General features: G+C 35.2%; 1 protein-coding gene across 3 annotated transcripts in view; it reads left to right on the top strand.

Moving 5' to 3' along the window:
* EPHA3 (EPH receptor A3) overlaps positions 1-26,338 on the top strand; it is a 360,460-nt gene that overhangs the window by 76,440 nt on the left and 257,682 nt on the right. For all 3 annotated transcript variants that reach the window (XM_058731685.1, XM_058731684.1, XM_058731686.1), the window contains exon 3: positions 22,394-23,054. In XM_058731685.1, coding sequence (XP_058587668.1) covers positions 22,394-23,054 — 661 coding nt within the window. The remainder of the gene's footprint in view (positions 1-22,393; positions 23,055-26,338) is intronic.

Here is a 26,338-nt window from a genome sequence, read left to right as displayed (position 1 = left end):
GACACAGAATCGGAAACAGGCTCCAGGCTCTGGGCCATCAGCCCAGAGCCTGACGCGGGGCTCGAACTCACGGACCGCGAGATCGTGACCTGGCTGAAGTCTGACGCTTAACCGACTGCGCCACCCAGGCGCCCAAGAACTTTTTTTTTTATGTCTTCTTTAGGGCGAAGTGCGGAGTAGGGGGGGTTGAAGAATGTGTTTGGTCTTCAGTTCCATTTTTCACTTCATGTTGGTGCTAACAGTCTCTACACAGCCCTGCCCTTCCACTTCTTATGCTATCAGAGCATTCTGGGTTCGCATAGTCATGTGATTATGTAAATGATGGTTTAGGATTACTTTAATATCACTTTCAGGGTACAGTCATTTTTAGGCTAATTTAGATGAAATAATGACTTACTGGTGGAATTTGTTGTCTTAGTATTTTGAGAGGAAGATCACCCTATTGTCAAATTTAAAGCATAGAAAAACACTACTTAATTTGTTTGCAAGAAAGGCTTCTCTTTCTTTCTTTCTTTCTCTTTCTTTCTTTCTTTCTTTCTTTCTTTCTTTCTTTCTTTCTTTCTTTCTCTTTCTTTCTTTCTTTTCCTTTCTTTCCTTTTGTTTTCTTCCTTCCTTCCTTCCTTATCAGGAGATGCATATTTACTGTTTGTTACTAGAAATGAAAATCTGTTCACAATGTTATATTTTTGACTAGCATAGTTAGAGGTTCCATCTATAAACCTCTCTTGGTAAAATCTCACTGTATTTTCATGCAGTATTAATTTATTGTGACACTAGATTGGGACTTCCTCAAGGACTTAATAACCTTTACCTTGTCTAAGAGGCATAGGGACCTGTCTAAATACCTCTGTTCATCTGTATAATGGTGTAAATTTTGCCTATCAATATATGCCCCTGGTTTAATAAAATGTAGACCAGATGGTAAGCTTACAACTCACCTACAGCTTCGTTTACATTTTTTTCTTTAAAAGTTTTTTATTATTTCAAAAGAAAAATTGCTTAAACTTATTTTCCACTGTCACAAATTGAATTATGTGAAATGAGAACAAGTCAAACTTCACATTGAGAAGTATTTTCTGATATTTTGTTAGTTGTGCTTGTGTAGTACTGCCAATTACATTTATTAGGCCTAAATATTAAACAGCTGGCAGAATTCCACTGTATATAAATAAGACATTTGAGACCTGGACAAGTGCCATTCTGAATACAGCCAGCTGGTGCTTTTTACAGTTTCATTCAGCCCAGCAGTACTGATTCCACAGTATGTTCAGTGTTTAGGTAAATGACAATAGAAAAACATGTTGTGTATGGGGAATTCTATAGAAAATTCCATTGTGTAGAAAGATAACATTTCAAAGACTTATTAAACCAAGGAAATGATATGGTATGCACCTGTTTGTTGAATTTATTGAATTTTTTGTTACCTGAGCTATGTTTTTAATCTTTAATTTTCTATGTGTCCATTTTTGTAGAGCTCTGAGTTATGCCATACAAAATGCTGCTTTATTTTCCTTTTCTAATGAAATTAAAATTCTTTATTCAGATTTATATTAATCGTAAAATTATATTGAACTTAACAACAGTGTACTGTTTAAATTCTCACTTCATATGGTGAATGTATTCTTTTGGGGTACTACAGACTTTAATTTTTATTTTCATGTGCATACCTTACCATTTTTGAATTACTTTTTAAAAGTCCTTTACCATGTTATTATATCAAATTAGTGTTTTAGAAATGTATATGCAAAATATTATTACATCAAATAAGATACGAAGATAGATGTTGGTAAAGTGACATGAACATTTATGAATAAAGTAAATAAGAAGTAAATGTTCATTAATTTTAAATTAAATGATGAATTTAGATTTGTAATGTCACTATAATTCTAAAAGATATCACCTTGTTTTGATTATGTATTCCTAGAATTAATTGGTAAATATCAAAGAAAATATTTATTGATGTATCTTGTTTGTGTGCATTTGCCTGTGTATGAAAAGTCTAAATTAAGCAAATGTCTTGTCACTATAAGCACTTATCTGAGATAATTGACCATGACATAGCTCTGTGGCATCACTTAAAGAATTGGGTTGAGGAATGCAGTATAGCAACTCTCTTGAGTTGTTGGAAAACAAATCTAATATATATTAATTAACACACACACAAAAATTCTAAGCACCTCATTCTGTTTTGTTTGACAATTTTAAATGTTTTAAATTATGTAATTATTATATCTTAAATGAAAACAAGCAATCTGAAAACATATAGGGTTTTAATGGGTATTTTGTTTTTATTTATTTTCTGATTTAATGATTTGTATTATGAAGATAAATGGATTTCATTATTTTTTGGTTACTGCTTTAGTGCCAACACATAATATTTCTTTAATAAATGTTGTTGAGGAAACAGTTTAGATAGGCATAAGCCAGTTGAAGTCTCATTCTATAATAGGCACACCAGTGATATCCATGTTGCCAAATGCAGTGGCTCAGTTTTCAACCCTCATCTTTCTTATCTACTAGGAGCATTTGACAAAGCACTTCATTAATTTATCTTCCTCCTCTAGAAACTTTTTCTTCATTTGGTGTTGCCTGGAGTGTGGTAGTTCAATAGATTACAATCTGTTTAGAAGATGTTAAAATTTTCTGAAGGGAATAAATTTGAGTATGTCTTGAGTATGGATATGACCAAACAAGAAGGCTTCTTACATCATGAAGTTGGAAGTATACCATAAGTTTATCTGATACAAGGTGGGATTCTGATATTAATGTCCAGACTTTCATTGCATTGGTATAATGTCCCAATCCTTCATTCCAAGTATAGTATTGAAAACTATACTAAAAGACCTAGCTCTCTTTTGACTTTTCTCTTCTTGCAAAGTCTTGGTTTCAGATGATGTTATTGTGAGTTGTTCATTGTCCTGACTCAGTTACTTTTATTTCAAAAAAGAACACTTGCTTTCATTTGCAATATTTTTTTTATACCAGCTACTCTTAAAAAGAAATCACTTTAGGTACTCTGTTTATAATAGTGGAATTCATAAGAAGACATTAATTTTGCCTAGTGTGTTCTGTAATTTATTATTTATATATGCCTTCCATTGTGCGGTAGCCCTGCTATTTTCCACCCAAATGTAATAATGGAAAACAAATTTTCAACTCGGCTACTTTTATTTGGAAGCATAATTTCAACATTAGGTCTTAGCTGAAAACAGGTCTCTCATTGTGCAGAAACTTGGACTCTAAACTACTTCCTGTGCAAACTATTAAACATCCTCCATCTGTAGCAGCTCAGGGTTTTACTACTTAACTGTTTCATGACTCCTTAACCTAAAGGGTGTATCTGCTCCTTTTTTTATTTTTTATATATCTCATTGAAATCAGGTCACATTTACCTTAACTTTGGCCCCTTCTAGAAGAAGCTGATAAATAAAAATGTTAATTTTTTTTTGGACTGACATGATTATAATAAAAGAGGTTTCAATTCTTTTTCTATATCTCTTCAATGAAAGAGACTTATCTAATGAAAACATTAACCGAGAAATTTTGGAGAACAATATAATAAATCAACCAATTAACTGGGTACCCAAAACAACTTTTACTTGAAAAATTATACTTTTCAATTTTCCAGAAATGTGACTACATGGTATATTCTTGACTAGGGCTTCCATAACAAAGTATCACAGACTGGGTGGCATAAACAATAGAAATTTATTTTCTTACTGGCTAGAATTCCAAGATCAAGGTGTTGGCAGAGTTGGTTCCTTCAAGGGACACAAGGGAAGAATCTGTACCAGGCCTCTCTCCTTGGCTTATAGATAGCTGTCTTCTTGCTCTGTGTTCCCATAGTCTTTCTTCTGTATGTGTCTGTGTCCAAATTTCCTTTTCTTATAAAGACCCCAGTCATGTTGGATTAGGGACTGCCCTAATGATCTTAATGTTATCATCTGTTTATAGGACCTATCTCCAAATATGGTTACATCTGAAGGTCTTAGGGTTAGAATTTCAACACTATGGATTTGGTGGTAGGTGGGACACAATTCAGCCTATAGCATATGATTAAGTGCTTACCCATTTCATTTTGTTCTTTTTTATTGGAACAATTTAAAATATAATGTTCTTTCATTAGTTGAGCAAATATTATTTGCTCATCCAATATTATTCATCCAATATTATTGGATGAACCCTGCTAGGTATTATTATAGATTAGGAGACAGGAGTGTTTGTGAAAAATTAAGGTGGAATTTCTTCAGGCCATCAATGTACTTTCTTGCTTACCAGAGTTCTGAATCCTGGTTATGCTTAGCTAGCTTTATACTTTCATATGATCTGCGCTTGCAAATACATGAATTTTCAAACACTCTGCTGGATTCTCTCAGCTACACAGAGAATTTGTACTCTTAAAGATCATATAAATTTACCTTCAGGGAAAATGTAACCTCTTTGGAGAAAAATGTTGAAGCAAATCAGTGCAGTAGGAGGTAATATATGCAAGAGTAGAACTATTTAGGAGGTAATGCAAGTGCATAGCTAAGGAACAAGTAACTCCGTCTTAGCAGAGAGGGAAAATTCTTCACTGACAATGTGCCATATGAACTGGGGCTTGAAGATCAAAGAGTAGCTAGTAGGCACTAGGAAGCAGCAGAGCAGGGAAAACAGGAATTTTGATTTCCTATTTATGGAACTGTGGCATAGAGTGTCTTTTGTAACTGCACTCCCCTTCAAATAATAATAATAAAAACCAGAAAAAAAAGTAGGATAAGCAAAACCCAATCGACAGAGAAGTGTGACTAAGAGTGCAATCTGAGCTCGATTGCGAGTTCACACCTCCTCTCTGTCCTTCCTAAAGTGTGTCAGCAAGATCTGTAATCTTTTGGAAGCTTAGTGTCCTCATCGATGGGAAGACATCTCTTTACCCCTGAGATTAGTTAGGGGGATAATATTAAATTACAAATATCAAGAACTCGGAAAAAATATCTGCTCAATAAAAAGTATTCAGGGCATGATTGTGTTGGGGACTAGTCAAGCGTGGGGAAAGAACACCACAATCCAAGAAGGAATTCCTAGGCATCTGTTCTAGAAACCACAATACACCGTGCAGTGTTCATTAACTTACATTTGACACCTATAATACTGTTGGATGATCGTTGATATTAAAAATATTGTACTCTTGGCCTTCTTGGATTCAGATTTATAGGAATGAAGAGTTAATTCTCTTCAAAATAACAAGGCTAAAGCTTTAAAGCAGTAAACTATGATAATGAATATGAATAAGGGTAAAATACACTGTATAAAATCAACACCATATATTGTAAAATAGTATATATCACATATAATAATGTATGTGTAAAACTTAGTAAAATAAATACTAAATGGTATTTATAACAACCTAAATCATCGTGGGATTTAGGAATTAGCTCTCCAGTAACAAGAATATAAAGTTGACTAGGGCATCACACCAGAACATTTTCTTTCAGGTGTACGTATGTCAGGTGTACTAGCTTTCTTCGGTATAGTGCTATAATCCGATTTCATTACCAAGAATTGACTTGGGTTCTATATTTTGAAGGGGGTCATAATGCAAACAAATTGAAACATGTTACCATTTTAGGTGCTAAATAGCTCTGGATGTTGAAGTCTTCTGGAGGCATGTAATATTAGGAAAATAATATTGGGAGCCATCCTGCTGCTAATCCAGCACAAACAATTGTTTTAAAATATATCAGCTTTGGGGCTCCTGGGTGGCTCAGTCAGTTAAGCATCTGACTTCAACTCAGGTCACGATCTCATGGTCCGTGAGTTCGAGCCCCGCATCGGGCTCTGGGCTGATGGCTCAGAGCCTGGAGCCTGCTTCTGATTCTGTGTCTCCCTCTCTCTCTCTGCCCCTCCCCTGTTCATGCTCTGTCTCTCTCTGTCTCAAAAATAAATAAACGTTAAAAAAAATTAAAAAAAATAAATAAAATAAAATAAAATATATCAGCTTTAGCCTAATTTGACCAGGAGATCAGAGCTGATCATCAGTTGTAACATTAGAAGCAGAATTTAGAAAAGCATTTTCAAGTAAGTATATCTTGGCACATCTATCATTTCTACCTGAACTTTGAATTTATCTGTGGATATTCTCTGAAATGTTTTGTAGAAAGTTGAACAAAAATTAGTTTGGATAGCAAATAGAGGTATAATGGTATAACATTGTAGTTTATGTTAATAGAATATTGAAACCACAGAATAAATTCTGTTGACTACCTTTTCCTTATGTGGGCCATTTATAAGATATGGGAACATTTGAGATACCACATACAATTGGTCAAACTGTACACAGAGCAAACAAGAACTCTGTAATTTAAGTAGTTGGCTATGATTTTTGGATTTAATTTTTTTTAAGTTCAAAATTGCTCTGTTGATAATTATTATTTCCCCAACTGGTAATAGTCTTGGCATCACTGTGGGGATAGTTGTTACAATTTGGTAAACCTATTTGACACAATTTAATTTGTCATTAGAAAAAAAATTCTCAATCATTTTTATTTAGATCAATTCCTTTTTCTTACACAAGTTTTTATTACACAAGAGAATGTTCTGAATATACACCATTTAGTTTTGTAAGTTTCTTCCAGTATATTTATATACTATATAAACATTAGGCAAATAATACTGGACCATTTCTCCATGCTCAAAATGTTAAAATTTTCATTCATCCCTAAAATTTTATGAACATCTCATGTATTACACTTTTGTTAATCCTGAGCATGTGTCTATTTAACATCCCATGTTATTTCATTGTTTTTACTCCTAATAACATCCACTTTGGGCTGTGAAACACTATACACTATATATTGTAGAACATATATGATCATATGATAGTTTTGATAGTGGAATATTTACCACAATTATTCTGTTTACAATTACCTTTAAGTCACAGTTGAAATAGAGGTAAGTCTTTTCTCAAGTATTCTTCCAGAAATTAGCTTTTCTTTAAAAAATACTAATATTTCAAAACATGTTAAAACGTACTATAAAATAACACAACCAGGCTTCATCTAAACATATAGTAATACCATGTTCCTGCATTTGTTTCAAACCCATTAATCTTTGCCAGTAACCAGGGGGAATTTACAGTCAAAATTTCTATAGATTACTAGTGGATCAGAGTTCTCCAAAACTGACGTTAAAATCAGTCCTTTCTGTCTTGTAGAGGTAGTCTGGTGTATTGGCACTCATATCGGACTGAGCATAAGACCTGAATCTTGGTTGGCCTAGGTTGGACCCTTATTAGCATTGTGACATTAGACATTTTTGTCTCCAGATATCAATTTCTTTTCTTGTAAAGAAAGCCTCAAGGTCTCTTTATGTGGTAAATGCACTATTCCAAGCTCTGTATCCATGGAATGCACTGATCTTTTCTGTTCAACAATAAAATGCTTTTTCAAAAGTTACAATTGCTGCCTCAGCAACTTCTCTGCTGTAACCTCCTTCATTCCATAAAGTTTTGGAAACACCTCTGCTACCTAAAAACAAACGAACAAAAACATTTTTATAAGTCACCAAGTCAGCAATATCCTTCTGTTTACTGGTTTATTCTTCTCAGACGTTATACTTTTTACTCTATTCTTCATATTAAATTAAAAAATTCTTAAAATTCCCTCCTGGCTTGTTAGTCAGTTAGCTATCTCTGCCTTGTTTTCTCCCTATTCTAATCCTATCTCTATCAATGCTCCTTTTCCAGCAGGATTTACCATACTTGAAGACCTTTTTTGATGTGGAGATGATTTTAATATAGATGCTTTGAAACAGCAATTTTTGTAAAAGTTTCATCTCTTTCATCAGCTCATCTTTCTCTTCCTAACCTCTAAACATAAGCATTTCATACGGTTTCTAAAATTCCTTTTTTTCTTTTTTAATCATCATAACCATTTCCAAAGCTTTAATTATGACACTTCAAAATCTGAATTTCTACTCTTCCACCCTTTTTTCTCCCATGACTTCTAGATGACCTTTCTAACTTTTGAAAAAAAATCTTTGTGTTTCATGTTGACATGTCAGACTTAGCTTATATTAAACAAAACTTCTCCCCTTCTTCCTATAACTTTTCCTACCTGTATTGCTGCCTCTCTCTGCTAATGGCATTATTTCCAAGTCATCAACACAGATTAGTGGAAAATAGGAAAGGCTTTGTGATGGAAGTGTTCTGAGTTTGAGTCTAGGCTCCACCATTTACCAGCTATGCAATTTGGGGCAAGTGGCTGAATCTCTTACTGAGCTTTTCTTTGTCTAACCTCTAGAATTACTTGATAATAGCACTTGAAGTGCAGGGCTTTTGAAGGGATAAAATAATGCGTTTCTGAGAAAGCCCATTACTAGTAACATCATCATAAAATGGTCAATATGATTATCAAATGTTAGCTTTAAAACCTCAGAGTCTTGGGGCGCCTGGGTGGCGCAGTCGGTTAAGCGTCCGACTTCAGCCAGGTCACGATCTCGCGGTCTGTGAGTTCGAGCCCCGCGTCAGGCTCTGGGCTGATGGCTCGGAGCCTGGAGCCTGTTTCCGATTCTGTGTCTCCCTCTCTCTCTGTCCCTCCCCCATTCATGCTCTGTCTCTCTCTGTCCCAAAAATAAATAAATAAACGTTGAAAAAAAAAAAAATTAAAAAAAAAAAAAAAAAACCTCAGAGTCATTTTCAGGGTTTTAATTTTCTCAAGCCAAAAATCCAAAAATCCATCAATTGCCAAGTCATGGTACTACTCCTGAAATATTACTCTCTTTCAAAAAATTAACCCATTCATTTGCTCATTTAGTGAATGGATTATGTGGAGCTATGTTAGGTGCTGGGAATCAATAATGAGCAAAACGGCCAAACCACCCTCTCTTAACTAATCACAGTAACTTTGGAATTCATCGCCCTCCATTCCTCCAATCAGTCCTAAATTCAGTAAAACCTTGGATTGTGAGTAACTTGTTCTGCAAGTGTTCCGCAAGACAAGCAAACATAAAGGAGCAGTGTCTTGCAATATGAGTAGTACGTGGTGCCGAGCATCACATGATCACAACTGAGCCAATGGTTCTTCTCTGTCTCTACTCTCTCTCTGCGGAATTGTGGGTGATCATCTGTCTCCCGTGCTCAGATGCTAGGTCTCAGGCCACAGCGTTTGACTGAAGTCCCTGATTTTTCAGAACGTTGGAAGATGCCCACAACAGGCACTAGTGTATTTTTTGTCACTTCAGGGCACCTATAGATGGTCCTTTGCTTTTCCATATAAGAGTGAGGTTAGGAATGCTTTGCTTCATTCTAGGTCAGAATGCCTGGAGATAATAAACCCTCTCCTTTGGTACCTTATTGCCAGTTACATTAAATGCAACATATGACAAGAGTTTATTAATACTGTACTGTAGTCAACATCTGTTAGTGATAATGAAAGTCATCCTACAAAACAACCCTCCTCTTTCTTGTCACCCTCACACCAGCTATAAGATTTTCAAAGGTAAGTGCAGGTTACTTTGTTTATTTTTCTTTATATTTGTATTTTGTATTTTCTTGGTTGTTTTGTATTATGTTACAGTGTTGTAATCATTTTTATATGAATATTTTTGGGGTGTGGAATGAATCATCTGAGTTTTCATTATTTCTTATGGGGAAATTCTTTTTGATATACAAGTGCTTTGGATTACAAGCATGTTTCCGGAACGAATTATGCTCGCAAACCAAGGTTTTACTGTACTCTTGTCAAAGTTATGTCCCTAAATCTGATCTTTATTGGAATCTCTTGAATGATGAGTTAGTTACATTCCAAACCATGATGATCATCTCCCATTTCTCCAGTTTTCTAGTATTCTCTGTAGAGCTGCCAGATTGAGGCTATGAAATACGAGTCTTGTTGATCCTTTACTCAGAACCTGGATTGGACACTAACTCTTCCAACTTCCCCAGTCTTCCCCTGCTATACTCTTTTCCTCCCTCTTCTGAGGAACCACATACACCTTACTCCTTGTGGCTTTTTATTCCAGATACACTCCTCGGGGCCTTCTACTTCTTTTTCCTTTGCCTTGAATGCTCTTTCCTGATGCATCCATACTTCTTTACTAAAATATCACCTACTCAGGGAAGTCTTCCTTTGCCAGGAGCCCATCCTTTCAGGTGTTTAATTAACATTTTTGGTGAGGTCTTTCTGGGTACTTCGGGTTTTTTTTTTAATATTTTTTTAAAGTTTATCTATTTTGAGAGAGAGAGAGAGCATGCTTGTGAGCCCACCCATGAGTGAGAGAGGGGCAGAGAGAGAGGGAGAGAGAGAGAATACCAAGCGGGCTCCACACTGTCAGCTCAGAGCCCAACACGGGGCTCAAACTCATGAAACCATGAGATCATGACTTGAGCTGAAACCCAGAGCTGGACGCTTAACCAACTGAGCCACCCAGGTGCCCCTGGGTCATTTGTTTTAAAATCTTCTCTTCCTCCCAACATACACAACTGTCTCCTCTCCTTGTCTTTTATTGCTTCTTCTTAAAACATACCAGTATACAAGAAAATGTAAATTTAACTTATCTTTTTTTTTTTGGTCTGTCTTTTCCACTAGAACGTAAGCTCCCCACGGAGAGATATTTCAGACATTTTGGTTGTTGATATAATTCCAGCACCTAATAGAATCCCTAGTATATAACAGGTGTTTAGTAAAAACATGTTGAATTAATCAAGGAAGCTTCCTCTTTCATTTTATCTGCTTCATGATAACCAAACTGAGTTAGTACTTTTGTGTTTTTATGCATTTTTCCATATTTCTTCCTGTGCCTGGATTGTGTTCCTTTTCCTCTTTTCTCCATCTTTCCCTATTTTTACTCATCAAAAATTCCACTTATGTTTAAATTTCTTGCTAAATGCCATCTCTTAGCTGTTCTTCTCTTTCTCTGGCCTCACACTGGTCATTGCCATTCTTTGATGGATATATGACATTCTCCACCCTTCTCTAATGTCCCACACCCAATGTATCATCAAATCCTTTGGCTCTACTACCAAAATATTTCCAGAACTTGATCTATTCTTTCTCTGTCTCATTGATAACATTCTGTTCTCTGTCACCTAAGCTATTATAATAACCTCCTAATGATCTCACCACTTAGACCACTTCTCCTTAAAGTTTATTTCCTACACAGCAGCTCTTAACCTTTTTGATACATGAATCAGATCATGTCACTCTTCTGGCCACACCCTTTAACTGACTTCTGATTTTTTCTGAGAATAAAATCCAAATTCCGTCACGTGGTCAACAATGACCTAAATGCTTTTATATTCAACAATCTCTCTGATTTAGTATTTTACCACTTAATGCCTGGATCACTCTGTTTCAGACTCAGTGGCTTCTGTGCTCTGCGTGGATTATAACACCATCCTCAGTCTCCTAGCCAATGGACTTTCTGTTCTCTCAGCCTGAGCTGCTTTATCAGCGGATATTCTCTTGGCCTGGCTTCTCACTCCATTCAGGTGGCTGCAAAAATGAGACCTTATGCCTGGTTACCCTATCTAAAATATCATTTTAATCAACCCATTTGTGGTATTCCTGTTTTTATCTTTGTTTTTCTTTGTAATGATTATCACCATCATACCTATCGTGTGTATGCCTCTGTGTGTGTGTGTGTGTGTGTGTGTGTGTGTGCTTACTCTTCGTTTTCTCTCAGTGCAACATAAGCTCTATGAAAACACTGGTGGCTTTCTTATTATTTTTTTCATGAAGGGGAGGAGGTCCCCAGGGAGTAGAAGAGCACATGGCCTACAATGGATTTCTGTTGAACAAATGAATGACTGTCTAATGTTAAGACTTGTAGACACATATATCTGCTTTTATAATGTAAGGTTTTCAAGGGCAGGAAACCCTCACTTCTGCATCTTTATCATAATGAGAGTACCAGAAAATAATTTTATAGTATGTAAGGGCTTGATAAACATTTTTTTACCTAGTTAATGGTAAGAACTATGTAAGCACTTATTAACTATCAATATCATCTATTAAGCAACTGAATAATCCTATATGAAAGAAAACATTATTATTTCCATGCTGATATGAGATAATCGACACCACACATTGACCAGTATGGAGTAAAACCATAGTAAGAATAATATATATTTTCATTTTATTAAATTATAGAATATGACTGTTAGCATGTTATACAGATAGATTATATACCTTTTATTTAAAAAAAAGAATAGTGAAAGGAATTGAAGTGGAATGTCTAATAAAATTAGAGAACTATATATGGTACCTGGCACATTGTGGAATATTATTGGCAGAAATGTACTCCACCTAGAATAGCAAACTTCTCAAAGATAAAAGACAGCAGACTCATTTATAATAAAACATGAATTGGTTCAGTATTGTTAAGTTTTGTTATTTATTATATTCATTGAATTTCAGGACAGTAAAACAAAATACACTTGTCACAAGTTGTGGTGACCTTAAGTAAATAAATAAATCCTGGATGAGTTAAAAAAAAATAGGAAACAAGGAAAGCTTGAATTTGAAACATATTCTTATTATTTTATACGGAAAAAAATCTGTGTATTCTGATGACATTTGCAGTTAACTCAGCTTTAGCAAAGTAATAAATAATATTTGTTTACTGCTTCCCAGGTGCAGCACAAGATTACACCTATTTTAAATGCATAATCTACTGTTGGTCACATCTCCAGAGTTTACTATTATTATTATTTTTTTTTTTTAATTTTTTTTTCAACGTTTTTTATTTATTTTTGGGACAGAGAGAGACAGAGCATGAACGGGGGAGGGGCAGAGAGAGAGGGAGACACAGAATCGGAAACAGGCTCCAGGCTCCGAGCCATCAGCCCAGAGCCTGACGCGGGGCTCGAACTCACGGACCGCGAGATCGTGACCTGGCTGAAGTCGGACGCTTAACCGACTGCGCCACCCAGGCGCCCCACTATTATTTTTTTCCCATTTTACAGATGTGTGAATTAAATCAGGGTCAGTAGGGGCACCTGGGTGGCTCAGTCAGTTGAGCATCCAACTCTTGATCCTGGCTCAGGTCATGATCTCACAGGTTGTGGGATCCAGCCCCAGGAGTGGGGCTCTGCACTGATAGCATGGAGGCTGCTTGGGATTATCTCTCCCTCTGCCTCTTTCTCTCCCTCTGCCTCTCTCCTCTCTCAAATAAATAAACTTAAGGAAAAAAAGGAAATCGGTTGATTTTCCTATTAAGTAGCAGAGCTAGGTTTCAAATCCAGGGTCCCTTTGTCTCTAGAGCTTAGACCCTTAATCTGGGCTCCCCAGGATATCAATGGATAAAGGATTAAAAATATTCCTGTGAAATAAGTTTGCCACCCTTGTGAAAAGAACTGCAGAAGAAATCTGCAGCTTTAAAATGCTTGCTGTAAAGCAGCTTACATTTCAGGGAATTGCTCTCAAGAATCACACTTATTGTGTTAAAAATAAACTTAGTTATCTGAAGATCTATAAAACTTAGCATATGTTCCACAGTGACATGAGTTAATTTCATTTCCGTCACTGTGAGTGCTCCACAGGTATATCGTAAATTGCTATGAATTACTGTGGCTGTGACCCATTATCATAGCAGGAAATTACATGAATCTCACAACTGATATGAAATGCACTGCTGTCACTGCTATGCATTAATTTCTAAGTAGTTGGCCATTTGTAATAATTCTGTAAATGTCCATCTTAGCACAGTTTTCAGTCTAGACAAGTGAAACCAATGTGCATGGAATTTCCCCCCATTATTTCCAAGCAGTTATTCTGAATTCTAAAATTACCTTTTTATTGGACAATTTCATATTGAACATTTTCCCAAGAATTGGAAACATGATAGTTTCAATGTCCTACTCCCTAATTTTCAAGGAAATTTATTCTATAAAAAGTAAAGTCATTTGGCTATATGTGAATAAGAACACAGAATGAGAAAATCACTGATAAATATAAACAATTTTTCCAACTTTTAAGGACAGATAAATGGTTTCTTAAATTGTTTTTTAACCACATCAACCTCCTTTTTGCTGAGATAATTTTTAGATAATGGTATATACTATATGGTTATAGTTCTAAGAATACCATATTTGCAATTATGTGTTTTCCATTATAAATAGAAATATTTCACCATTAAAAATCAAAACGCTATAATGCAAATTGGACTTTTCCTATATTTCCTTTGATATTGATATTCATTCCCTTGCAGAAAAAATAAATTCAAATTGAAAACGTTTGAGAATGGGAATTTGTATAAATTGCCACATGGTATTTTTTATATTTTGGTACATTGATCACATCTGTTGCAAATCGGTCCCTCTGACTAGAAATTCACTTTTCTGGTAGATCTTCAAGCATTTTGATTCATTTTTGAAAGTTTTTCCACCATCTCCCAGACTTTAAGATTCTTTTTCTTCATCTTCCAAATTTCTGTCACCATCTATTCTAAAAATCTTTATCATAAATTTATTGACACATAGTTCCTAGCAATTTACTTCCTGTGAATTTTTTTTATTACAAAAATGCTTAGAAACATAGAATCGGATTTATATTTACTCAGTAGGGCCACTCTTTGAGACATAATTATACAAAATATTGATTTTTAAAATTCAATTCATTATTCACCTGAAAGCATACTTCAGTGCTTTGTTAGTTATATTGCATGATTTTGGCACATTGCATGATATTGAATTTTAGTAAATTTAGTAAATTGGCTACTTGATTTTAGGCACCATGCTAGATGTTTGGGAGGGGAAAGATGAGCCGAATCAGAGACTATGTAGAGGAGAACGAATAATGAATAAAAAAATAAGTGAATATGTCTTTATAAAATAAAAGTTGATATAACGATGGATATAACACAAGGACAATATGTTCCTTAAGTTCAGGTACCCTGTTTATCTCTTGTTACTACATTATTGAACTAGAGCTTGGCACACAGTAGTTACTCAAAAAATATAAATGAAATGTTCTTAAAAGGACATATGTCGAATTTAATGAGAGCACTGTTTCATTAAGAGAAAACTTAAACAAAATGCATTTATATATGTGCATGCACTTTGATATTTTTTCTATCGATGCTTTCAGTCTTTCAGTACAAACAGGAGTCTTTCTGAAATATATATTTTAGTAGTCAAAAAGTTCTAGTATAATGAGCTCTGTTACTCTCTGCACTTGTGGGTGTATCCTGGTTACATTCATAAGAAAAACGTACATCCTTCTATAATCTTTTGGGAAATATTCAGTGTACGTTCATTCAACAGAGGTTATCTTCTTACAACATCTCTTCTGGATCTTTGCAGCAGTTTTTCCAAAGCCCTCTTCTTTTCTTCGGAGAATCAACTCCCAGTCCCGAGCTAACCCTGTGCCTATTTTCAGTGGTTTCTCACTGTAGCAAATGAAGTTGAGGCATGCCAATTGATATTTCCAAATTGTCCCAGGTTTTTCTGTTCATTTCCTTTCTTTAAAAAAAAAATTAACATTTATTCATTTTTGAGAGACAGAGTGTGAGCGGCGGAGGAGCAGAGAGAGAGGGAGACACAGAATCCGAAGTAGGCTCCAGGTTCCTAGCTGTCAGCACAGTGCTGGACTCAGGGCTCAAATTCATGGACCGCGAGATCATGACCTGAGTTCATGAGCCCATGTCAGACACTTAACCGACTGAGCCATCCAAGCTCATTTTTTTTTAATGTTTATTTATGAGAGAGAGAAAATGAGCGTGAGTGGGGAGTGGGCAGAGAGCAAGGGGACAGAGGATCCAAAGCAGGCTCTGCCCTGACAGCAGAGAGCCTAATGTGGGGCTCCAATTCACTAACCGTGAGGTCCTGACCTGGACTGAACTCAGAGCCTTAACTGACTGAACCACCCAAGCACCCACGCCTTTCTGTTCTAAGTGACTGCCCCCAGACCTACTGCTAAGCGCCCTGTGTTCTAGCCAAACTGGATTCCAATTCCTTAAACAGGTTCTGTCCCCACATATCTTTGTATTTGCTCACACTTAGTATGTGTATGCCCCCATATTTCCACCTGTAGAAGCGCTATCTTTATTACCCTTCTGTCTCTTCTTCCTTAATGTTTTCCCACAGCTTTCCTTCCAGCAGAAATCCTTTCTTTCCCCAGTCCTTGAAGTACCTTGAAGAGCAAGTGTATTGTCATCTGCCTTATGTGACACATATGCCTCTCACTCTGGCATCAATTTCTGGAGACCAAAAGTCACATGTCACTTATTTTTTTACTATCCATGGCTTCTAATCTAAGCTTTACATAGAAATATTTAACAAATGCATCTAGAATTTAATAAAACTACTGTTAGAGAGGCATCTTAAGACATCACAAATCACCACAGAAAATCACAGTAGGAAACTACCGAACTATAGCAAACTGTAAAAAGAGTAAGATGTCTAAAACCGTTCTCTTGCATTCATACCAGGAGAACTATGTGCTTGAAGGTAACCCTCCCACACACACTGTTTACATCTTTTTGTAATGCACACGCTTTGCATTTACCACCAGATGTGAAATAGAACACTATGATTAGATTTACTTTGCTCGTTAGAATAGAATCTTACCAGTCTTTGTGGGAGGTAGAAGATGAGGTTATTCAGGTGAGCTTCTTTAAGGCATGTCTGGGACTTGGCAAATCTAAAATCGTAAAACAGATGGGATGAGGGCTGAGCAAAAGTCCATTCTACAGAGACGGGCCAGTGCTATCTAGAAACTTTAGACAGAGTTTCTGAGGAGATTCATAAATCTTGGAAGCTGGTATTGGAGTATGCAGCCAAGTCAAGTAGACATCCGAGGTTAATAATCCTGTTGGCAAAGGATGTATAACATTGGTTCTCAACCTTAGGGATACATTAGAATTGCCTGGACAATTTAAAAACAAATAATTAGTTTGGACAGAAACCCTGAAGCAGTATTTTTTAAAAGGCTCCCTGGCTAATGTTACCAGAAATAAGAACCATCGATGTAGGGAATTAGACAGACTGTGTGGTCAGAAATATGGCACACTTGTCCACAGGTGCAAAGCTGTGGCAACAGCCCTGAGGTCTCAGCACAGTGCACCACTGAACCCCACCAGGGAGGAAAACGACTCAAATCAAGATGGTGAATCCGTGGCCACTCTAGTTCTTGTCTCAGTCTAGAGGTTTAAGGAACTGAGAAACACTGAGCGTGAAGATGGAACCATTTGTGTGTGAGGGAGTGGCTAAAGTAAAGACAGAGGATCCAAGGTAGGTACGGATAGCAGACCCCAGGAGCCCCACACCCGAAGACACCGTCTTTAACAGCCTGCGGCTTACTGTAGCTACAGAAAGTACCATGGCACGTTCGGTATTCCTGAGAATTCTAAACAGGGCTCTCACGTCATCCTCACTCTTTGTCTCACTCTCTGAAATCTTTTGTTGGCTTTCCTTATTAATATTGTCCGGCCTTTCACTCCTTTCTTAGTTTTTACCTCTTTTTGGTGTGCTTTACCCTAACTAGGATGTTGTTCCCCCCTTAAGTAAGGCAATTCTAATTTGATGATTATCAAATTTTTGTAGAATACTTAGGAGTTAAGGGTGGGTAGGAGAGTGGATAGTAGTCATTATTATTAAGATTACCAGTCATACCATCCCAGGCCTGCCCTTTTGGGGCATTTCTATTCTTAGACTCTAACGCATACCTTGTTATCTGATGTGTGTTTTCAACATCAAGTCCCCATCTCTCTTTTCATTCCCTGGTTACAAAGGTAATTCTCTGATTTGACCAGAAATCAACATCAACAGCGAGACAAATTAAAAACCAAACAATTCTATTCCTTACTTGTTTCAACTCTTTTATCTTACTCTATCTTGTTATAGAATGGTATTAGAAATAGGTATCTGTGTGCATGCTCTTCAGACCAGAATGGGCTAAAAACTATTTATTAATAAATGGAGATATGATTTTTATAGATATAGCTGTGCCTGACAATTGACAGTGACGTTCTTACTGCAAGTGATTATGGATTTCCACGTGTAAAATGCTGATGCATGGTAAATGTTCAAGTATTTCTAGGATGAACACTGAATTTTGAAATGGCTATGCATGTGTACAGAGGGGGAATAAACATGGGATCAAGAAATATGAGTGGAGAAAGAATAGCATGAATCAACTTAATATCTAATGCAATTTTTGAGTGCAAGATTAGTCATCATTAACATTTAGTAAAGTGCAGAATTATGTATTTCTTATTAACCATTGAAATGCAAATGTAATATTGTAAACTAAGACTATCAGTGATCATTTTTTTTATTGTTTTCTGCAAATTTCTAAGAAACTGGTTTTAAATCTTACAAGGTAAATCATGAAAGTTCTTTTTCTTACTTTTTAAATGTTTCCCAAATTATGTCAGCCTATGCACTAAACATATTGCAAGTTCTCCTCTCTTAGAAAATGTAAACATTTTCCTCCTTACTTCCTATTAGCAAGTAGCTAAAAATGTGTCCAAGAGAGTAATTAATATCAATGAGTATAAATCCTTAATTACTATCATTGAGACTTATCAGAATGATAGTTATTAGGTTAAATACTGATAAATTATTAAAAATATATGTTTTCCTCCCAAAATACATGTTTCACTCAGTGACAAGGAACTGTTATATCCAGCAAAATATAAATAATCTCCTTTGTATCCTACTCTATGTTTTGATAATGGGGAGGTTCACTGTGTTTATACGCTGGGAATAGGTTTCAGAATGACTTTTTTTAGGGAGATGATGTCTGGATACATGATTTTCTAATAGTCAAAATAATTTGGAAAAATAAAAATAAAACCACAAGGAATTCAGCTCTGGCCTTTGTGGTCTAATAATAAAATCTCAGAGTAACAATCTGGGAAAGGCTAAATATCAAAATTGTTGATTTTGGAGAATTTGACCATTAGAAAAAAAATTGAATTCTTTCTAGTTCTGTATTCCCTTCTGCTGAAGACGTTGCTGCTGAAAACCCCTTGCAGAGTTTTTTGTTTGTTTTAATCAGGAAAATGAAGGGAAAGATCTTCTCTTTGTACCGCGCAATTCTGTATGTCACCAGTTAGTTCTATATGGCACCCATTTTATTTTCCCAAGTTTTCCTTGCGACAGTGACTATGGCAATATAGTATTTCTAATAAATTATGAACATTATACTTTAGTTCTTGGAATAGGAAGAAAGGTTAAACATGAGCATTCTTTAAGTTTATGAAGTGTAAACATTACAACCACAGCTTTAATTAGTGATTTCTGTTGTTGCTGCTGCTGTTGAGAAAAATGCTCATTTAGGGATTTTATTTCTACTGTCTCTAGTCCTCAGCAAATGCCAGGGTTTGGGACTTGCTCTTTTTGCCAGTGGACTGAGAGGGCAAGCCACCATCACTTACAGGCAATTTGGTCTTGATTACAAATTAATGAAGTGATAATTGCTCTATGCAGCCTTTTATGTGCAAAGCATGCTGGTGCTGTTTGTATTATCTTCTTGCAATTTATACCTCAGCATTCAAGGACTTGTGATAGCCTGCCAAATTAGCATTGAGAGGAAAAATGTTAAACTACGGGGATATCTCTAAATTAAAATCATATCTAATCTTAACCTCTGTTTGATGTTTAGTAAAATACTGTCCATAGCAGGATTAATTTGCAACTGATTCATCGGTTAAAGTACACACTCCTATCTATTCTGATAAGAAAAAACAAAAACAAAAACAAAAACAAAACAAAACAAAAAAAACCCTTGATCTAAAAATTTTAAGTCACTTGATTTATTTTTAAATAATGATATCCATGATCTAATTTTCTCTCAAGTGTGCAAATAAAGGCCTTACTCTCTGGAGTTTTTGCTAGTTCTGTACAATGTCATAGTTCTTTACAGTTTCTCTGTAAAGAGAAAGTTTACAGTTTCTATTGTTATCGTAGAACCACGGTAACAATAATAGGCAAAATTACACATAGTGCTGACTTTTAACATCAGAGTTTTTTGGAGTTCCAACTCTGTTCACTTTTTTTATTTTTCTGATATTAAACATATATATGAATTTTGCTTTAACTGTGACTTTACTCTTACAGGCAATTCAGAGTACAATCCTCAGAACTTAGATGCTTAGGTACACCTTTTTTCTTAAACACTTCCTGTATAATACAGTCATAGAGTGGATGTTTGAAAATGGTATATTGATGATTATTTAAAGTACAGTGAGGGTGTTTCTTTTCTTATATTAATATATAAATATAGCTTGTATATTCGTTATAGGGTTTTCTAAAACATTCTAAATTTGTTCCTTTCATGGACTTTGGTGTGACAGTGAGGTCAAGCCCATTTTGCTTCCGGAAAATGAGCACTTCTCTTGTATTCCAAACTCTGGAATCAAAGTTATTAACATGAAGAGTGCTTTTTGCTATTTGCTTTTATTTTGTTTTTAGGTTGGTAGAAGAGCAGGGGAGAGTAAGAAGTTTTTAACCTGTTTATTACATTAGTGAGGTCTACATATTGGATTTGATAATTCAAACATCCTAATGTAAATAATTTTTTTTAATGTGTTTCAAAGACCAAATAAATGTTGTATTTCTTGCTTGTGGTTACCATCAATTCAATAAATTAATATTGTATCTAATTTTGTGACTGAAATTTGTGGATTGGAACTCTTACGTGTTTTTAAGATTTATAATTACAAAAGTGTTCGTACATCTTAAATGCTGTCCGTTTAAGTATTGAAAACTTGTCATTCGTGATGAAAACAATTAACTCCCTCAATGGAGGAAAAAAAGCAGAACGCATTTATAACGAGTTTCATGAGAATTTTGTTTATTTATAAAATTAAAATATATTCTCTAATAAGGACTTTATGTTTGCACTCCTTTGAGTGATTTCCTTCATATATTATAAGAAAATAATAATTTTTATACATCTCTCAAAATATGACGTTGTGTTCTGCATATTATGGAGTATATGAAGAGGTCCAAAGCGTAGCAAATGCATAGGAAACCAAAACTAATCTTAGCATGCCTACTGGATTAAATTTGTAAATGCATTAGGTATTTAATAAAGATTATATAGCACAGAATGTTTCTTAAGAATTACAGGATTATGGAAGGCATCAAGGAGAAAACAGCACAGTCAGATTGGGGTTATACCATAAACAAGAGAAAATCTAACATGGCTTTTGACAACAGTAAAAAGGTTTACAGTGACGAGAGCATAGTATGTGCATAAGTGAAACATCTAATTCACTAGTCTCAATTCAAACTTTTAGAAAAATATAAATGTATTTTGGAATCACTTTTTTGGAAGAATGCCAGTATCAAACTAAAGAGTGTGAAGTTATGTGTATAAATAATGGTCAGCCAGAGAAGGCTTTGAATTCAAGTATGACATGGCAAAAGATGTATTTTCCTGTAGGACAAGACAAAATTGGGCATGGCAAAAAGAAAGTGTAGACACAGGTGTAATAGTTAGAAACAGATGGTATAATAGTTGCAGAACCGTAAGTGCCACAACGTGATGCTAACTTAAAAGCTTCCCCAAATCTGTCGCAAGGATAACAGAAAGCAGTGCTTCACTGTCCTACGAAGTCCTGAAACTATTTAAGTGTTTTTACAGTGAGTACATGTTATGTTAGGATAACCTTAACTGCTATAACAGTGAAAACCCAAATAGCCACCTATTTCTTGCTTGTGTAAAATTCAATGGGAGTAAAACATATTAAGAATTGAAATGTTCGCTACATTTACGTCTTCTGCTTTCCGTGTATAACTATTAGTTTTTTATTTTGTTGGCAGGGGAGGCATGTTTGTATTTTTACTTCAGATTTTCTTTCATGGTTCACCCAACATCTATTCCTTGAAATGGTTATATTAAAAAAATGTCATGCATGGAGATAAGTGGTAATGACATCATCCAGATTCACCTTGTTATGCCTAGATACTGATTTTACAAAATTCTGGACCAAATTGGAAAAAGATGAATAAAAATTTGTTGTAGGCAGTGGTATTTTTCATTCTCTTTTTAAATAACAAACCAAAAAAAAAACACAATAAAAATATATGTACAATAAAACCATTTCATAGTGTTATTTGACATAATTGATTTGAGGTTTTTGATACTGGAATCTTTGACTGGTTTTAATCAATTGCCAGGCAATTTTTTCCTGACTATTTGAAAAACCACAATACAATCCAAATGTGTTAGTCAAAATTTTAAATTACTTAGTGTCGATGAATATAGAAACTTGCAAATAATAAACTTACAAGTAAGAAAGTTATGGAGTTGTTCCATAACATGATCTTTAATGAGTAACACGGAAGTTTCTCTTTAAATATTTTGTATTTTCTGAGATGCCATTAACACCCTGATCTTGTATGCATTATTATTCATTATGCTTATTTCATTATTTCTCATTTTTTTCTCCTTTGATTCTTCAGTGGGAAGAGATCAGTGGTGTTGATGAACATTACACACCCATCAGGACTTACCAGGTGTGCAATGTCATGGATCACAGTCAAAATAATTGGCTGAGGACAAACTGGGTCCCCAGGAACTCAGCTCAGAAGATCTATGTGGAGCTCAAGTTCACTCTACGGGATTGCAATAGCATTCCACTGGTTTTGGGAACTTGCAAAGAGACTTTCAACTTGTACTACATGGAGTCTGATGATGATCATGGGGTCAAATTTCGAGAACACCAGTTTACAAAGATTGACACTATTGCAGCTGATGAAAGTTTCACCCAAATGGATCTCGGAGACCGTATTCTTAAACTCAACACTGAAATTAGAGAAGTAGGTCCTGTTAACAAAAAGGGGTTTTATTTGGCATTTCAAGATGTCGGTGCTTGTGTCGCCTTGGTGTCTGTGAGAGTGTACTTCAAAAAGTGCCCATTCACGGTGAAGAATCTGGCCATGTTTCCAGACACAGTACCCATGGATTCCCAATCCCTGGTGGAGGTTAGAGGTTCTTGTGTTAACAATTCTAAGGAGGAAGATCCTCCCAGGATGTACTGCAGTACAGAAGGTGAATGGCTTGTACCCATTGGCAAGTGCTCGTGCAATGCTGGCTATGAAGAAAGAGGTTTTATGTGCCAAGGTAAGAGTCTTCTCTATTTTCCTTTGAGTTGTATTACTCACCTGTGGGTTTATCATTGAGTCATAGAAAGAAATGAACGCAGCCTGAACTCACTCGGCAGTAAAACATGCCTCAAGCAACACGCCTCAAACTGAACAGAGTCTATTTATAGACCAAATTTATCTCACTTGATGTGTTGATCCACAGTTTGTTATAGAGATATTCACGTGTTTGACTATGTGGTGCTGGCCTGAACCACACTGGAGGTGTTACATATGCTATTTTTAAGTGTTCTCTGCTGTTTAATGACCACGGTAGTATAACTCCAGATCAACTGGAAAAACAAACAAACAAACAAACAAACAAACAAAACCAAAACTGTCTCTTTTATGTAGAGGGAAGAAACATCATTGGCAGTCAGGTAATCTAATTCTAACAGAATAAGATACTACATTGTTTGCTTTTCTGCCTCATAGTGGTACATACTTCATTGTTATAAAATGTATTCTCCAGTGGTATCTGTTCATCAAATACACGTTCACTTACAATGTGTTAGTGCTTTAATAGAGATTATTTTATTTAAAAATCCAGGGTGGATACCATAGTGTTTGATGTACTGAGGGGTAATTTTAAAAGAAATCTCTGCTTCATGATTTGGCCCTTTAGACTGCCCAGGAAAATATCTGTACCAATGCTTAGGTGCAATGCAATGTACCTGCAATGCAGTGTGCAATTGCAATGCATATTCGAGTCTTCATATAGTAGCAAAGAATCTGAGCTCTGCCATCAAATTGATTTTTATTAAAACTCTATTTTCATAGACGTAAAATTAAAAGATAGCCTTTTTTTTCACGTAAGATATGACATATCAGATGAAAATTTCCATTTAATCCAAAGATTTGTTAATTTAGCATTAGGCAAAGTTTAGTGTTTAAGAACACACTGACATTATTATTAAAACATGTATAAATACATAGGAGAACTTAAATACTTACTCAGTCCTTGGAACCTAGTCTTTTAATACCTTTGTTTGCTATTATACTCTGCACATGAATTGAATTTGTAGCCATTCTAAATCTCAAACATGCGGAAGAAATGAATACACTTTATACATAAATTAACCTTTCTAACAATGTGAACAGAACATAGCACTTTGCTTTTGACTATAGACTAGGTCTATAGAAGAAAAAAAAAAGTAGTGAGAGCAAAGGCTATACTGTAGTCTCATACTTTTCCATGTTGTTTAGATCCTTGACAAGCACTAACAGAAATATTGTTACCAAGGATGGTTTTGAAAGTTCTAAAATTGACACAACATAGTAGTTACTACCTGCTTATATACATGAGTGGAGAAAAGTCTTAACAGCCTTTATAATCCACTTTGAATCATATTTTGTCACTGTGGTATTCTTTGTGATATATGATATGGGTGAGAATTATTTTAAATACAATAATAAAGGCCTAGCTCAGGAGGAATTAAAAAAAAAAGTCCATTCTTTCTAATTTGGTCTCTACTGAGCCAGTCTCTGATATCCACACCAGCACAGGAATAGATGTGTCTCCTTCTCAGAGAAATCAATATGCATCAATTTATGCAGAACTATCTCATAAAATATGACATTGAGCAAGAAACCTAATCATTAGATGTTCGGATTTAAAATAATTTTCGTGTTTTTATAATCATATGGAAAGTTACAAGGAAATGAAAAATAAGTATCAATGAGGTAAATAGAATCATATAAAAGTATTAATACAAATAAATAAAGCATACAAATAATTAACTTATGTTACATGCTGTGTTGAAGACAAACTAGTAGCACATAAAAAAAGTCAAATTAACTTGTATTTAGAAAATCTACAATGAAGGGTGTCTGGGTGGCTCAGTCGGTTGAGTGTCCGACTTCAGCTCAGGTCACGATCTCACAGCTCGTGAGTTCGAGTCCCACATCGGGCTCTGTGCTGACAGCTCAGAGCCTGGAGCCTGCTTCGGATTCTGTGTCTCCCTATCTCTCTGCCCCTAACCGACTTGCATTCTGTCTCTGTCTCTCTCAAAAATAAACATTAAAAAAAATTAAAAAAAAATTCACAATGAATTCAAAATTGCTATTTTAACCTCATTTTATTTACTGAACTACTTTTTTAAAGTAACTACTATGCTATTGCATTCTATGTCAAGATTACGCCTAGAGGTAACATTTATGTCAAAGTTCTATATCTTTGATTCTTGTAGTTTATTATGTTGAAGGATATCAACAGCATCTTTTCGATATAGTAATGCTATGTCATCACAGACTTTCTCAGCATTTGAAAATACTAGTTTCAGAATGAGATACATATGCATTAATAGCACATTTTTTCAAGACAAAGATCATGAAGATAAATCAGTAAAAAATAATTATAATAGAATTAGAGATGGCCCATGAAGTGAGATGTGATTGTAATTTAAAGGGGGGGATGATTTTTTTAGTGATGTAATTTACAGGTGGAATGTGGTCCTAGGGTCATATCTTGACGTTTGCTAATGTTTACAGGTGAGTTTTGGCTTCCTTTCTTTTTTAATCGCAACATTTTTGTGTATTCAGGTTATTAAACAATGCATCGAGGTAATCTACTTTGTTCTGATTTACATATTTAGCAAATGTTTATTTAAATATATTAGTTTGGGCATTACTGTACTACATCTTAAAAAATCCAGTACTCCACCAATTGGTTCCGTATCTGGTGCAAAACCTGTAATTTTGCTGCTTTTGTCAGTGACGGTGCTGATGTTTCCTGTGCCTGTTACGGTTTCATTTCTTTTAATTTTTAATTTTTTTTTGGTTTACTTTGTAGTAAAGCTTGAGGACTGATCCAAATAGCTTGCTGTGACTCTCACAGGTCAACATTCTATCAGCACTGCTTATATTCAGGCACACAGAAGAATGGTAATTCCCAGAAAGGAAACAGATAAAAAGATAGCTAGACAAACTTCGTATATTTCATGTGATCACTTTCATTTTGTTTTTTTCCAAAAAAAAAATATTGTGTCACTCTTAAAAAAAAAAAAAAAAAAGGATGGGACAATAGCTTGACATACCCACTACTTGGAATACATATACAGCTAGATTTTTAAAATCTCAGGATAATTTTCTAACATAGAGATCAGAGACCATGGAATTTCAGTTGCCTAACACAAAAGAAAACAAGAGTCCTTCACTTTATTTAAAGGAATATTTAATGGATGCCAAATTCATTCAAAGCACTGTATCAGAACTCAAAAACATTTTTTCAACATTCATTCATTATTTACCAGATGCTAGACAGTG

Source organism: Neofelis nebulosa, chromosome 5 (assembly GCF_028018385.1).
Source record: "Neofelis nebulosa isolate mNeoNeb1 chromosome 5, mNeoNeb1.pri, whole genome shotgun sequence".
Taxonomy (NCBI): domain Eukaryota; kingdom Metazoa; phylum Chordata; class Mammalia; order Carnivora; family Felidae; genus Neofelis; species Neofelis nebulosa.
Note: the sequence above shows the minus strand (reverse complement) of the source record. Positions and strands in the feature narration are given on the sequence as shown.